Source organism: Leucopleurus acutus (genome assembly GCF_964270905.1).
Source record: "Leucopleurus acutus genome assembly, chromosome: 2".
Taxonomy (NCBI): domain Eukaryota; kingdom Metazoa; phylum Chordata; class Mammalia; order Artiodactyla; family Delphinidae; genus Leucopleurus; species Leucopleurus acutus.
In genome coordinates, this window is record NC_139143.1 from 171,779,552 (window position 1) to 171,792,469 (window position 12,918).

Genomic DNA, 12,918 nt, shown 5'->3' on the forward strand with positions numbered 1-12,918 from the left:
ATTGCTGATGCTTTGCTGTTAGTGGTATTAGCTATTTCCCCTACTTTTCTCACATGAAAGTTTTTGTTTTCTTGAACTTTTCTAGACCTTATGCACATATCCTCTCAGTTCCTGTTTCGGAAACTGCTTACCCTGGGCAGACTCAGTATCAGCCACTGCAGCAGTCTCAACCCTATGCTGTCTACCCTCAGGCAACCCAAACATATGGACTACCTCCTTTCGGTAAGGCATTCTATTGTGAGGAGTTGCTAAGAATGTTGATTTTATCCCCCAGAAATTTCCGTCTTTCCCCCAAAAGCGAGCACGGCTGATCAGGAAGCTGAGAGATGCCACGTTGTTCTTGGCAGAGCACCTGCTCAGGCACAGGTGTGATAGAAGTTGGGTATGCAACTTTCCAGCAGTATATTTGATGCATGTCATATAAAATCATAACTTCTCAATACTCAGTTGTTTATCTGCCATAATGTAGCTATTTCCAGGATACTAAGTCTTGACTGTAAAGCTTGGAATCTTCAAGTGTTTGGAAACTCTTTGAGGAATTACAGTTGATTTGACTTACCATACAAAACATGATACCATGACAAATATATTTTGAGGTGGCTAATTTCTTGCTAAAACCAAGTAATCTACATATTCCGGATGGAATATACCTTATAGTTTTCTGCCCCCACCAACCCTGCTCTGTTTTGTCAATTTCTCCCTCTCCTTCCCTGCTGCCCCAAACTGATCAGTTGTTGCTCTGCTGAACCAGAAAGTCGTCTTAGAGGGGGAAATCCCCAATTTTGTACAACCTTATCATGTGCATAGAGTTTTGTTCTTTGGTTTTAGGTATCTTGTACATGAACTACAAATTAGAATGATTTACTAGAAGTCAGTTTGAGGTTCTTTGGGCACTTAATATCTGTGCTTTTTCTGTGTGTGTGTGAATTGATAGATATTGTCAGTGTGCTTTATTGCCCCTTCCCTGCCTTCCTAGAACTGGTGTCAGAAAATTAAGAAAATACTGTATTTTTAAAAAAATATTCAATATGTTAATAAAATTATAACTGTGTAGCCTTTATTGAAACTAGCTAGGAATTAGAAAAATCTTTCAAACAGATTGCCACAGATTCTGGGTGTCGCTTGCCTTTCGTTTTGAGATTCCTAGTTTTCCTGGCCGATTTGGCTGCTCGTTTATGATACTGACAGCTTTCTTATCTTGAGGCTTGTTAGCATTCCTTAGCTCCTGATAACTACTAGAAACAAAAATTGGGGGTTATGTTTAATGGTAGTGGTAGTTGATAACTTCATGAGAGAAGAGAAACAGAAATGCTCTTGTTTTCCTGTTTGTACACCCATGCCTCGTGCCTGTCGGTATATACTAAACTTTTATGTTTCTGATATATTTAACCAGACAAGACTGAGCAGGCCTTTTGGAAGCAGGACTCTGTGAATATGTTTGTGTTTATTTCTTTTTGCATATATTAAAGCTAATTTATCAACAGCTGGCTAACAATAGGCTAGCAAGTATAAAGTATTTCACGTTTTTTTTTACTCTGTGTTTTTATTTAAATTCTTTGTTAGAAAGCCAAAAGCACTTTATGACATTGTTGAACAGTTGATTGATCCTACTGTTCAGTGTTAAATAAAACTCCTCTTATATCTCTGAACTCAGATTTTGGAGTACCTAGCACAATGCCATGTGCATATAGGTCCTAGATATTATGGTATCTTTTATAATCACAGCATTTCTCTCATTTTAAAGAAAGAAAGAAAAATCTGTAAAATAGATAGATCCCTGTTAAAAACTTGAAGGAAACAGTGTTTATTTTATATAGAAATATTGGTTATAACAGGCTCTTTTATTAATCTATTTCTGTTTAATAATTGGGGGTGAGGGAAACTTGTTTAATAAGTTTTTCTTATCAGTAATTCAGGGAGAACTGTTCATTAGCTTAATTTGCCTTTGAATGATAGGTATGGCATATTCTTAAATTTTATAAAGGAAATTTTAAGGAAATGTTTATAATACTTTGTGTGTGTGTGTGTGTGTGTGTGTGTGTGTGTGTGTGTGTGTGTGTGTGTGTGTGTGTAATGCTTTTTAAAGTGCCTGTATTTTTTTTTTTTTTTTTTTTTTTTTGCGGTACGCGGGCCTCTCACTGCTGCGGCCTCTCCCGTTGCGGAGCACAGGCTCCAGACGCGCAGGCTCAGCGGCCATGGCTCACGGGCTTAGCCGCTCCGCGGCATGTGGGATCTTCCCAGACCGGGGCACGAACCCGTGTCCCCTGCATCGGCAGGCGGACTCTCAACCACTGCGCCACCAGGGAAGCCCTAAAGTGCCTGTATTTTTGAAAGACATTTTCTTATGTTTTAACACATGGCTTCTTTTCTTTTATATCACTCAGTTGTAAAAGACTCCATTTCTTCCTGTATAGCACAGGGAATTATACCCAATATCTTGTAATAACCTATAATGGAATATAATTTGCAAACAACAAAAAAACTATATCACTATACTATACACCTGAAATTAACACAGTATTGTAAATCAACTACACTTCAGTTAAAAAAAAAAAGACTCCATTTCTTTTTTTCTTGTGAAGATTTTGGTAATTTTATTATCTTAGTGTTACCTGTTAGCACTAAAACTAGATTAGCTAGTCTGTTATTTTATTTCAGATGTAAACAGAGCTTTAGAAAATCTTACTGTAATACGATTGTATGTTATATATTTATACAGTAATAATATATTGTAATAATATTGAGTGCTTACTACGCAAGCAGTATGCTGAGAATGAGTGCTTCACACTTTACATTACTTTCTTATGTAATCCTCAGGACCACCCTTAAAAAGTAAGTGGCAGCATTATCCCTTTTTATAGATGAGGAAACAGGCTTAGAAAGATTAAGTGACTAACCTGAGGTCATACAGTTAGTAAATGCCTAGGATTAGAAGTGCACCCCGGTCTGTTTAATTCCAGAAGTGCTCATAAATTTAGGTCTGTATGAAAAAGTTAATCTCACAGTTGACTTTGAAATTTAAAAGTTTCCTCCTTTTAAAGAAGTGAGAAAAGACTAGAGGAAATCTAGGAAGCCCATATTATGACTAATCTTTAAAAGTAAAGGAATGGTGGTCGTATCTTTTCAGGGCTATATAGAAATCTGGTGAGATGGTAGAATGAGGATTTGAGGTTCCAGTGATCTGCATGAGTACATGTGAGAGAAAGGGTACTTGTTCATTTTTAGGGGCTCATAAAAGATTGGCTTAACTGCCATTGTTCTACCTTCTTTTAAAAGAACTTTAATATGAGATGGAGATTTGACAGTATGTATTAAGAGTCTTAAGGATGTTCATGCCATATCCCTCAGTAATTTTACTTTTAGGGATTTATCCTAGGGAATTAATTAGAGATAACCACAAAAATTTACTACCAAGATATTCATCACAGCATTATTTATAATAGCAAAAGATTGGAAACAACAGACATATTGAATTGAAAGGTATATGTTAAATTGCAGTGTATCCATAGAATGGAAAACTGTGTAGCCATTATAAATCATATTCTTAAAGAATATTTAGCGTCTTGAAAAAAGTTTATTATTAATTGAAAAAAGCAGTATATAAAACTAAAAATATAATATACCAAGTTAGTAGTTTTTAAAAATATGTACATAAAGAATAATTTGGAAGAAAAACTGAATGTTAACAGTACAGGCAGTACAGATTTGATCTCAATTACCAAGGAATCATGCAAAGTGAGGACACAGTTCCAATGTGTACAGGTTTCAGTTAACACAGTCCCGTGCAAAAGTGAGAATTGTCTGTTTTTTTGCGGTACGCGGGCCTCTCACTGTAGTGGCCTCTCCCGTTGCGGAGCACAGGATCCGGACGCGCAGGCTCAGCGGCCATGGCTCACGGGCCCAGCCGCTCCGCGGCATGTGGGATCTTCCCGGACCGGGGCACAAACCCGTGTCCCCTGCATCGGCAGGGGGACTCTCAACCACTGCGCCACCAGGGAAGCCCTGTCTGTATTTTTTGTGTGTGTGATGAGACTATGCAATTTTTTTCTTTTCACTTTCTATATTTTCCCAATTTTCTATAATATACATCTACTTATAGTTAACGAAAGTACTCAGATTAAATTACTTAGTATTTATAAGAGCTCATCCCAGTAAGGTATTAAATCAACAAGATATTCTTTCATGTGGTTTTTTTAGCATTTATATATACTTCGATTCTTTTTTTTGTTGTTGCGGTACGCGGGCCTCTCACTGCTGTGGCCTCTCCTGCTGCGGAGCACAGGCTCCGGACGCGCAGGCTCAGCGTCCATGGCTCACGGGCCCAGCCGCTCCGCGGCATGTGGGATCTTCCCAGACCGGGTCACGAACCTGTGTCCCCTGCATCGGCAGGCGGACTCTCAACCACTGCGCCACCAGGGAAGCCCTGTACTTCGATTCTTAACCAAACTAATCTTCTCTAAATTTCCACTACTCTATATATATATTAGAGATATATATTATAGAGATATATATTACTGCAAAGTGCAGTACTGCAAAGATATATATTACTGCAAAGTGAACTGCTCAGATTAGTTTGGTTAGTGACTAGCCAATAGGGGGGAAGTATTTGTGCTGAGAAACTTGGGTAGAGTTTGTGATAAGACCCCACTGTGGGGCAGCACGAGAACAGCACTCAGAGGCAGACTTCCTTTGCCATTTTTAGATCAGCTGCTGCTCTACATCAGGCTCTTGGTACTTAAAATGACTTGAAAAAGTCTACTTGTAGGCAAAGAACAGTGGACCAGGAGTCAGGAAGCCGGGATTTCATTTCTTCTTTGCTGCCGGCATTAGTGCTCTACAGTCACACCATTTGGTCATGCTACTTGTTACTTGGAATTCTGGAAAGAGTGCTTTTAAAGGAAGATAGATAGATACACACACACTTAAAGAGCAGGGCTACAGTGATACTGGAGGCAGTGTCCATATTGTCTTTTATTCCTCTGTTCTTCATAATATAATAGTCAATAGCTACTTTATGTTTCTGCCCCAAAACATTCAGAACTATCTATTGTTTTCTCTACTTGTCTTGGACATTTTGCACTAATTTCTGACCTTATAAGATGGACCAGTTTATAGAAATTTTACATTTTGAAACTTTAAAAATACATACTGAATAATGAGACTAGCAAAACTCTCTCAGTTAATACTATTCTTATTAGTAAGATAGTATTTTAGGACAGTGTAATAATAAACATGTTTACAAACCCAACACCTCAGGTTCAGAACCTATTTAGAAAAAAAACACATTGATTACAATAAATCTGAAAGTTATTGTGACATTGAAAAGGCAAGTTGTTTCTATGTTTCTAAAAAGTGTGATAGTCAACCACCAAGAATCTTAGCACTAATATTCAAATTTCACATCATAAATGTTTAAAAAAACTACATTCTCAAATATTTTTTATTGTTAAATGTCAGCCATAACAAGGAATTAAGCTGTGGCTTACCTGGGCAAGATTGAAAGTCATCATGAACCAAGGGGTGGAAGGGGGTGGAGGGCAACCCTCCTAATTTGTGCTATAGAGATGTTGGCATTCCTTAATCTCCTCAAATATGTTATTTCATGTGTTTAGTAGGTGAGAAAAGAATATGTCTTTGTTTTTTTAATGCTTTAGTTTGATAAATTAGGAGTTTGGGATTAACACATACACACTACTACCTATTTACATTAAATAGGTAAATAACAAGGACCTACTGTATAGCACAGGAAACTATACTAAATATCTTGTAATAATCTATAATGGAAAAGAATCTGAAAAAGTGTGTGTGTGTGTAGCTAAATCACTTTGCTCTACAGTAGAAACTAGCAACATTGTAAATTAACTATACTTCAGTGAAAAAAAAAAGTTTGAGACAAGGCAATTACCATGTTCCACTGTGAACCTTTTGAGATTTTAACATCTTTTTTTTTGCAGTATGCAGGCCTCTCACTGTTGCAGGCTCTCCCGCTGCGGAGCACAGGCTCCGGACGCGCAGGCTCAGCGGCCACGGCTCATGGGCCCAGCCGCTCCGTGGCATGTGGGATCTTCCCGAACCGGGGCATGAACCCGTGTCCCCTGCATCGGCAGGCGGACTCTCAACCACTGCGCCAGCAGGGAAGCCCTAACATCTCCTTTTACTATTCTTACATTTACTTGTCAACAAATTTTACAGATCTGAGTTACACTAAGATATCTGAGGGCCCTGGTGAAGCAGAGGTCCTTATTCTCAAAGCATTATATATTTATAAATTTCTTATCAGATTAAGAGTATATGAAGTGAGGTAATGTTGAATTTGAATCTGTGGCTGACCTTGGTATTGATTTCTTACCTGGAATCTGTTTGATGAATCTTCTTGGGCCTAATTATCAGCTTCAACTATATTGATCCAGTAGCTATAACTATTCAGAGCACAGTGAGGGTTTTTTTGTTTTGTTTTGATTTTTAACATCTTTATTGGAGTATAATTGCTTTACAATGGAGTGTTAGTTTCTGCTTTATAACAAAGTGAATCAGCTATACCTATACATATATCCCCATATCTCCTCCCTACAGTGAGGTTTTTAATAGACTTTTGCATAGCCAAAATTATGACAAAAACTTGGGGTCTTCCCTGGAAGTCCAGTGGTTAAGACTCCGTGCTCCCAGTGCAGGGGGCATGGGTTCGATCCCCAGTTGGGGAACCAAGATCCCACATGCTGCACAGCGTGGCCAAAAAAAAAAAAAAATAATTATGACAAAAACTCTTCACTCATAAAGGATATCCTTAGGCTGTCGTGTAGAAGCAAGCTTTTTTTATGGTTTCCTAGTTTACTGCAAATGAAAAAGGAGATACAGCCAGAAACAGGAGATTGTCAAGAAGTGACAGATCGCAGAAAAGACAAAGTGATACAAGAGCGTTCAAATCATAGAACTGTAATTGAGTTCTACTTAGTACTAAGCAAATGTCTTCACATACTGCAGTAGCCTCTGGGGATGTTTCTGTAATGTACATAGCACAGCACAGTATAGATCTGAGAAAAGGTATGGTCACTATTTCCTCCCTGCTAAGAAGGCAGGAAAGGATATAAATATTTTTTAGAAAGATTGTCACTTAGGAGCATTGTGATAAAAATAAAACTGAATAGCTATGATGTCTTATTATATGTTCCAACAGGGAAAGATATGTCTCAGGTATTATGTGGAAAAGCAAATTATGAACAGCATGTAACATCCCATTTTTATTAAAAAGAAGAAAAAAAAAGATTAGTAAACAGAAGAAATCTGAGTGACTCTTATGCAAACTGAATAGCAGTTAAGTCTGGATGGTGGGATTATATATGACTTTATTATTTCTAAAAATTAGAAATTATATTTCTGTTAATGTTTTTTAATTTATAAAAGTAAGCAGGTATGTCTTTCCTAATCAGAAGAAATAAAGGTAACAAAATAACCAGTTTAAGAAGGCAGAGAAGTATACATACATTTTAGAAAAATCTGGTGCTTGTTTAATGGGTAAGTGAATTTTAAACGTATGTGGAATGTCTCCTACCTAGACAATGCAGATAAATGATTTATCACTCTACAGGAATGTCAGGCACTCTACAACAATGGTAGGGTGTCAGTAGCCCTTTTTCTGAATGCTGATCAATTTTCCCCATCCACTGAAGTGAACTTACATACATACATATCACTATTGGGTTTTTGACAAGATTTTTGTTTCTATGGCCCCATTCCCCAATTCTTTGAAATTGTATTTGCTTGTGGTATATTACGAGTGGGAGATTCAATAATTTTCTCTTACAAGCAAATTTATTTTTGTTTTAAGATTTTGATTTTAAACCTACTGGCTGATATTTGAAAGCATAACCATGCTCCTCAGTTCCAGTGTTTTGTTTGTAATTGGTCCAATTTATCTGATTCAGGTGCATTGTGGCCAGGTATGAAACCTGAAAGTGGTTTAACTCAGACTCCATCTCCAAGTCAACACAGTGTTCTTACCTGCACTACAGGGTTAACCACAAGCCAGCCAAGCCCAGCACATTATTCTTATCCCATTCAAGGTAAACAGGCATGGTTGTGTGTGTTTTGTTTTTTTAAAAAAATTATTATTGTTTTTTGTTTTTAATCTACCTGTATCTCCAAACATACTGGGTAATATAGGATATTTGCATTTGTGCATGCTTTTTGTGTTAGACAAACTAGAACCTAGGAGTGTGGTTCATAAGTAGTTTAAGCTTTTGTGAACTGCTTAATAGAATTGAAGACTCCTCTTTTGCACGTTGGTGTCCAGAAAACCTGTCTAATTTTGTTCTAGTCTGTTCTCAGTGGCATTTTGTCCTGTAAATGAGCAGAAGACTCCATGGGTTAGAGCTTTGCTGACTTCTTTTATGTGAAGTCCAAATAGAATGGAAAGTGAGATTGAGTGCTGCTTTGTGAGATGTGTGCTGCTTTTCTGCTGTGGTTTTTGTTATACCTCCACCCCCATTTACTACTTCTTGGTGAGCTTTTCTTGTTCAAAAAATTCAGTGTTGTTTCTGTTTTGTGATGGAAAGCATAGCATTAAAGCTTGAACTCTAAACACCTCTGCCTTCCTGAGTTCTTCCTCTAAAAGGTTAGAATTATGACAGGACTATTTGGAATGAAGACAAAGAAACTCAAAAGGCACTGTGGAGTTAATTCCTTACCCTTTCAAGTCCAAGCAGGGAATTTATCATTGCTCCAAATTGGGAATTAATGTCCATCTACTTGGCTTCTCATCTGCCTCCTTTCTCCTGATTTCTCCCAGCTTTTAAATATTATTCCTTATAAAACCAGTCCTAGGTGTTCTTTTTTTTTTTTTTTGTGGTACGCGGGCCTCTCCCGTTGCGGAGCGCAGGCTCAGCGGCCATGGCTCACTGGGCCCAGCCGCTCCGCGGCATGTGGGATCTTCCCAGACCGGGGCACAAACCCGTGTCCCCTGCATCAGCAGGCAGACTCTCAACCACTGCGCCAGCAGGGAAGCCCAGTCCTAGGTATTCTTAAAATATAAACTTTGATGATGAAAAACTGTTTTGATGTAGATTATATTAAACAAAATATTTTGATTTTCAGTATTAACTGTTTTCAATAAAATGACTGAGGACTACTTTTTATTAGTCTGTTGGGAACAACTGGTTACTACATTCCTAAGACCTTGCTCTGAGCTACCTTTTTCTCTTACTGTTTATGGAGTCTCCTCTTAATTATTTTCCCTTCTTTTTATGTTTGTCCCCTCCCCCTTCTTTCTTTCTAAAATGGGAAGAAACCAGGAGGAAAAAAACTCAAGAGCATGACTTTGTCTTCTCCTCTACTCCCTTTCATTTTTATAAAGTGTTCCTCTACTTTGGTAGGCTTTGGGGTCCAACTACAGGGAAATCTAGTAGCCAAGTTCCTCCTAAACTGATATATCTCTGATGACTACACCTAGGTCATGAAAGAAAAGCAAGGAGTTCTCTTCCTTTATATTAATAATCCTCTCCCAAGGTGTAGAACCACCACTCATCTGTACCTGTACCTTGAATTTGAGGAGCCTGATAGCTGTGCTTACTTCTCCCTCTTCGTAAAACAAGAGGAACCACCTTTTGGGGGTCTTTTAAGACCCATTGCCTTAAAAAAGTCACGAAGCTGTGCTTTCAACCTCATTTGCCACTATCCTAATTTCTTACCTTTTAGTACATTTTTTCCCTTTGGATCAATTAACCCAATTTCCTCCATTGTGCTAATAATGATCACTGTTGGTATTGTTAAGTGCATATTATGTGCTTAGCATTATTTTAGCAGAGATGGGTGTTACTCATGTAATCACAACACACCTATGAGGGAAGTACTGTCATTAATCTCATTTTACAGATTTGGCACATAAGACACACAGTAAATAAGTCAAGGATGTAAGCTGGGCAGCCTGACCCCAGCACACGGGTGTAATGTTTATGATTTTCAATGTAGAAGTCATGGTATCAATATCAACTCCCATAATTGAGAACCTATACTTGCAAGTATTTAAATTCATTTCCCTTCCCTTTTCTGGTTAACCTATTGGCCCATTATATTGCCATTAGAACTTTGGCAAAGGGTAGAAATTAAGGCAGAAATTAAGCATCAAGTTATCAATTTTTGCCATTTATTCTGAGAAAAAGTTGGTAGAAAGCAAGTGGTAACAATTGGCTAAAAGGAAATATGGGTATTACTGGCACATTTGAATCACCTGGATTCTCCTCTATCAGTATCACTCTCCTCACCCCCACTTTTCATTTCCTTTAGCACAGATAATTAATGTCAGCTCTCCAGGGCTTCATCTTCCCCCCTGTGTAACTACCCAGTCATTCCACTGAATAAAAACAAGGAGCATTGTATTGATTTTTTTTTTTAAAGTGGTCAAAACAGCAATGTCCCCTCATCCCCTCCAGAAGCTTTCAACAATTGACAATAGCCCATCTTCCCAGGGGAAGTTAGGGAAATTACAGCAAATTCCACTTCTGGCTTGATCAGCTCTGACCAAAACCTTTTCTTTAGTTTATACTTCAATGCTTATGAAAACCCTTTGATTAAATAGATCTGGCTTCTTTATATCAATCTTTTCCTAGAGTGTCTGTGACTGTGTGGCCCAATCTCTGGTTATTTTCTTCAATTGAGATGATTTAAATAATTAAAATTCAAGTAGCAAAATTAATTTCAGAAATTTCAGAATTAATTTTAACCCAACCTTGAATTTCAGTGAATGTCTTTAGGCTCTGATAGTGTTGGTAACACACAAGAGTCTTTCACTGACTAGGAGATTTGTTTTGTATTTTAATAGACTTTATTTTTTATTGTAGTTTTAGATTTGTAGAAAAATTGAGCATATGATACAGAGAGTTATATATCTCCCTACCCTGCACACAGTTTCCCCTATTATTAACATCTCACATTAGAATGGAACATTTGTTATGATTAATGAACCAATATTGGTACATTATTATTAATTAAATCCTAGGTTTATTTCGATTTCCTTAGTTTTTACCTGATGTCCTTTTTCTGTTCCAGGATCCCATCCAGGACACCACATTTCATTTGATTGTCATGGCTCCTTAGGATTCTCTTGACTGCAGTTTTTCACACTTTGCTTGTTTTTGATAACCTTGACGTGCTATTCATGAATCCCACGAGTATTTATTGAGCTTTACCTATTGTAGGCCGGGTGCTTTGCTCGACGTTGGAGGTGATGAATAAGGTAGTAAGGTTCTGCCTTCATGGAGCTTACAGACTAGGAGGGGAGGCAGAGAACAAACAAGTAAATAAATAGGTTTTGAAAAGTGCTCTGAGAGGAAAAGAGAATTGGTTGTGACTGGGAAAACAAGAAAGGAATTAGTTCTAATAGAGGAGTCCAGAGAGAGTCTCTCTGCAAGTAGACATGCTGAGAAGGAATGATCATGCTGGAGGGCAAGAGGGACAGACCAGGGAGAACAACGATTCAGGCAGGGAGAGCAGCATTGCAAAGGTCCTTGAGTGAGAAAGAGTCTCTCTTGTTTTGAGTAACTCGAAAGCTGGGTGAGCATGGGTGGTAGAGAAACATTCATAAAATTAGAGAGGTGGGTAGAAACTAAATCTTGCACCAACTTCTATGTGCCATTAACCCTTGGGTTTACCCTCCAGCTTTGGGGCAATGTCACTTAATTCAACTGTGCCTCTCACAGTTCTATAACCACAGTCTTCTGATTAAAGCTATCTCTGTATCCTGACTGTTTCAGGTGGATCTCTAGTGGGGCAGAAGCTTTGTCTGTGATTTCACAGCTCTGTTGCAAAACAGGAGTGGGAACTATCGGAAAACAATTGGCCATGCCATTGGCATTTGGAGAGCTAATAGTCTTTAAATATATGTATCAATAGGAGTTACCACTTGAGTTTTATTTTATCCTCTAAATGTATTTTTGTTGCATATTTTATTGCTGCTGCTTTTGTTTTTTAAATCTGCAGTTGAATTTGTTGTTGTTGAGACCTAGATGTATATTTATGTAGGATGATCATTGCTTTTTTTTTTTGAGGTGCCTGGCTTTTTAGTCATAGTTTTGCAGGGGGTACGGCATGTAGTGATTGTGTATATTTTAAAATGAGTTTAGCTTGGTTTCGATGCTGGTTACAAGAGCCTAAATAAATACTATTTATTTAATTATCATCTAACTTTTATCACTAGAATTTAAACGCCATGAGGGCAGGGACTTTGTCTTGTTCACTACTCTACTCCTCAGTGGCTGGAACTGTTTCTGGGCACATAGTAGACCCTGGTTTAATGAACAAATGAATGAATGAATAACACGTTAGAAATGATTTGATTGAGTTGGAGAAAGAACTGTTATTGAGCCCTGTAAACTTTCTAGGTTAGCAGACCAACATTTCCTGTAATAGAAGCCACTGTTGCTGAGAGGAATTTCTGATTTTTAGTACTGTACTTGTTAAAAACTTGGTATCAACAACTAGCTAATCAAGTCATTAAACTTCCTGTCAGGGATAATTAAGAGTATGTGGCCAGTTGTTTGTAAGGTCTACCTTTTTACCTCCAGCCCAATTCTGTAAGTGATCTGAAAATTGTTAAATTTATAAAACTACCTTGTCAGTCAGAGCAGCTTTTTCCCCATGTGTGCAGATACCAGATGTGAATGAGTTGTACCTGTAACCGTTTATAAATCATTAAGAAGGTAGAATAGAATTAAAGGTAAATGGGAGGAAAAGAGGAATATATGTTAGGATTAGGGCTAAAGAAAAATTGATCTAGAAGTGGAGTTTGCTGGGAGAGATAAACTTAAGAGATTAAATACTTCATTTTCTTTCCCACATTAAATCACCTATGTTTAGCCAGCAGGCCTGCCTAGCATAATGTACTGGTAATAGAATCTGGAATGTACTCAAAATTCTTTTCCTACAAGA

The 12,918-nt window shown here is 37.7% G+C and overlaps 1 protein-coding gene across 5 annotated transcripts in view; it reads left to right on the top strand.

The window, feature by feature from the left end:
* EYA3 (EYA transcriptional coactivator and phosphatase 3) overlaps positions 1–12,918 on the top strand; it is a 139,830-nt gene that overhangs the window by 94,387 nt on the left and 32,525 nt on the right. For 3 of the 5 annotated variants that reach the window (XM_082864048.1, XM_082864047.1, XM_082864049.1), the window contains 2 exons: positions 86–222; positions 7,923–8,060. The exons of 1 other annotated variant lie outside the window; for it this stretch is intronic. In XM_082864048.1, coding sequence (XP_082720174.1) covers positions 86–222; positions 7,923–8,060 — 275 coding nt within the window. The remainder of the gene's footprint in view (positions 1–85; positions 223–7,922; positions 8,061–12,918) is intronic. One more of the 5 variants, XM_082864050.1, reaches the window with a different exon arrangement.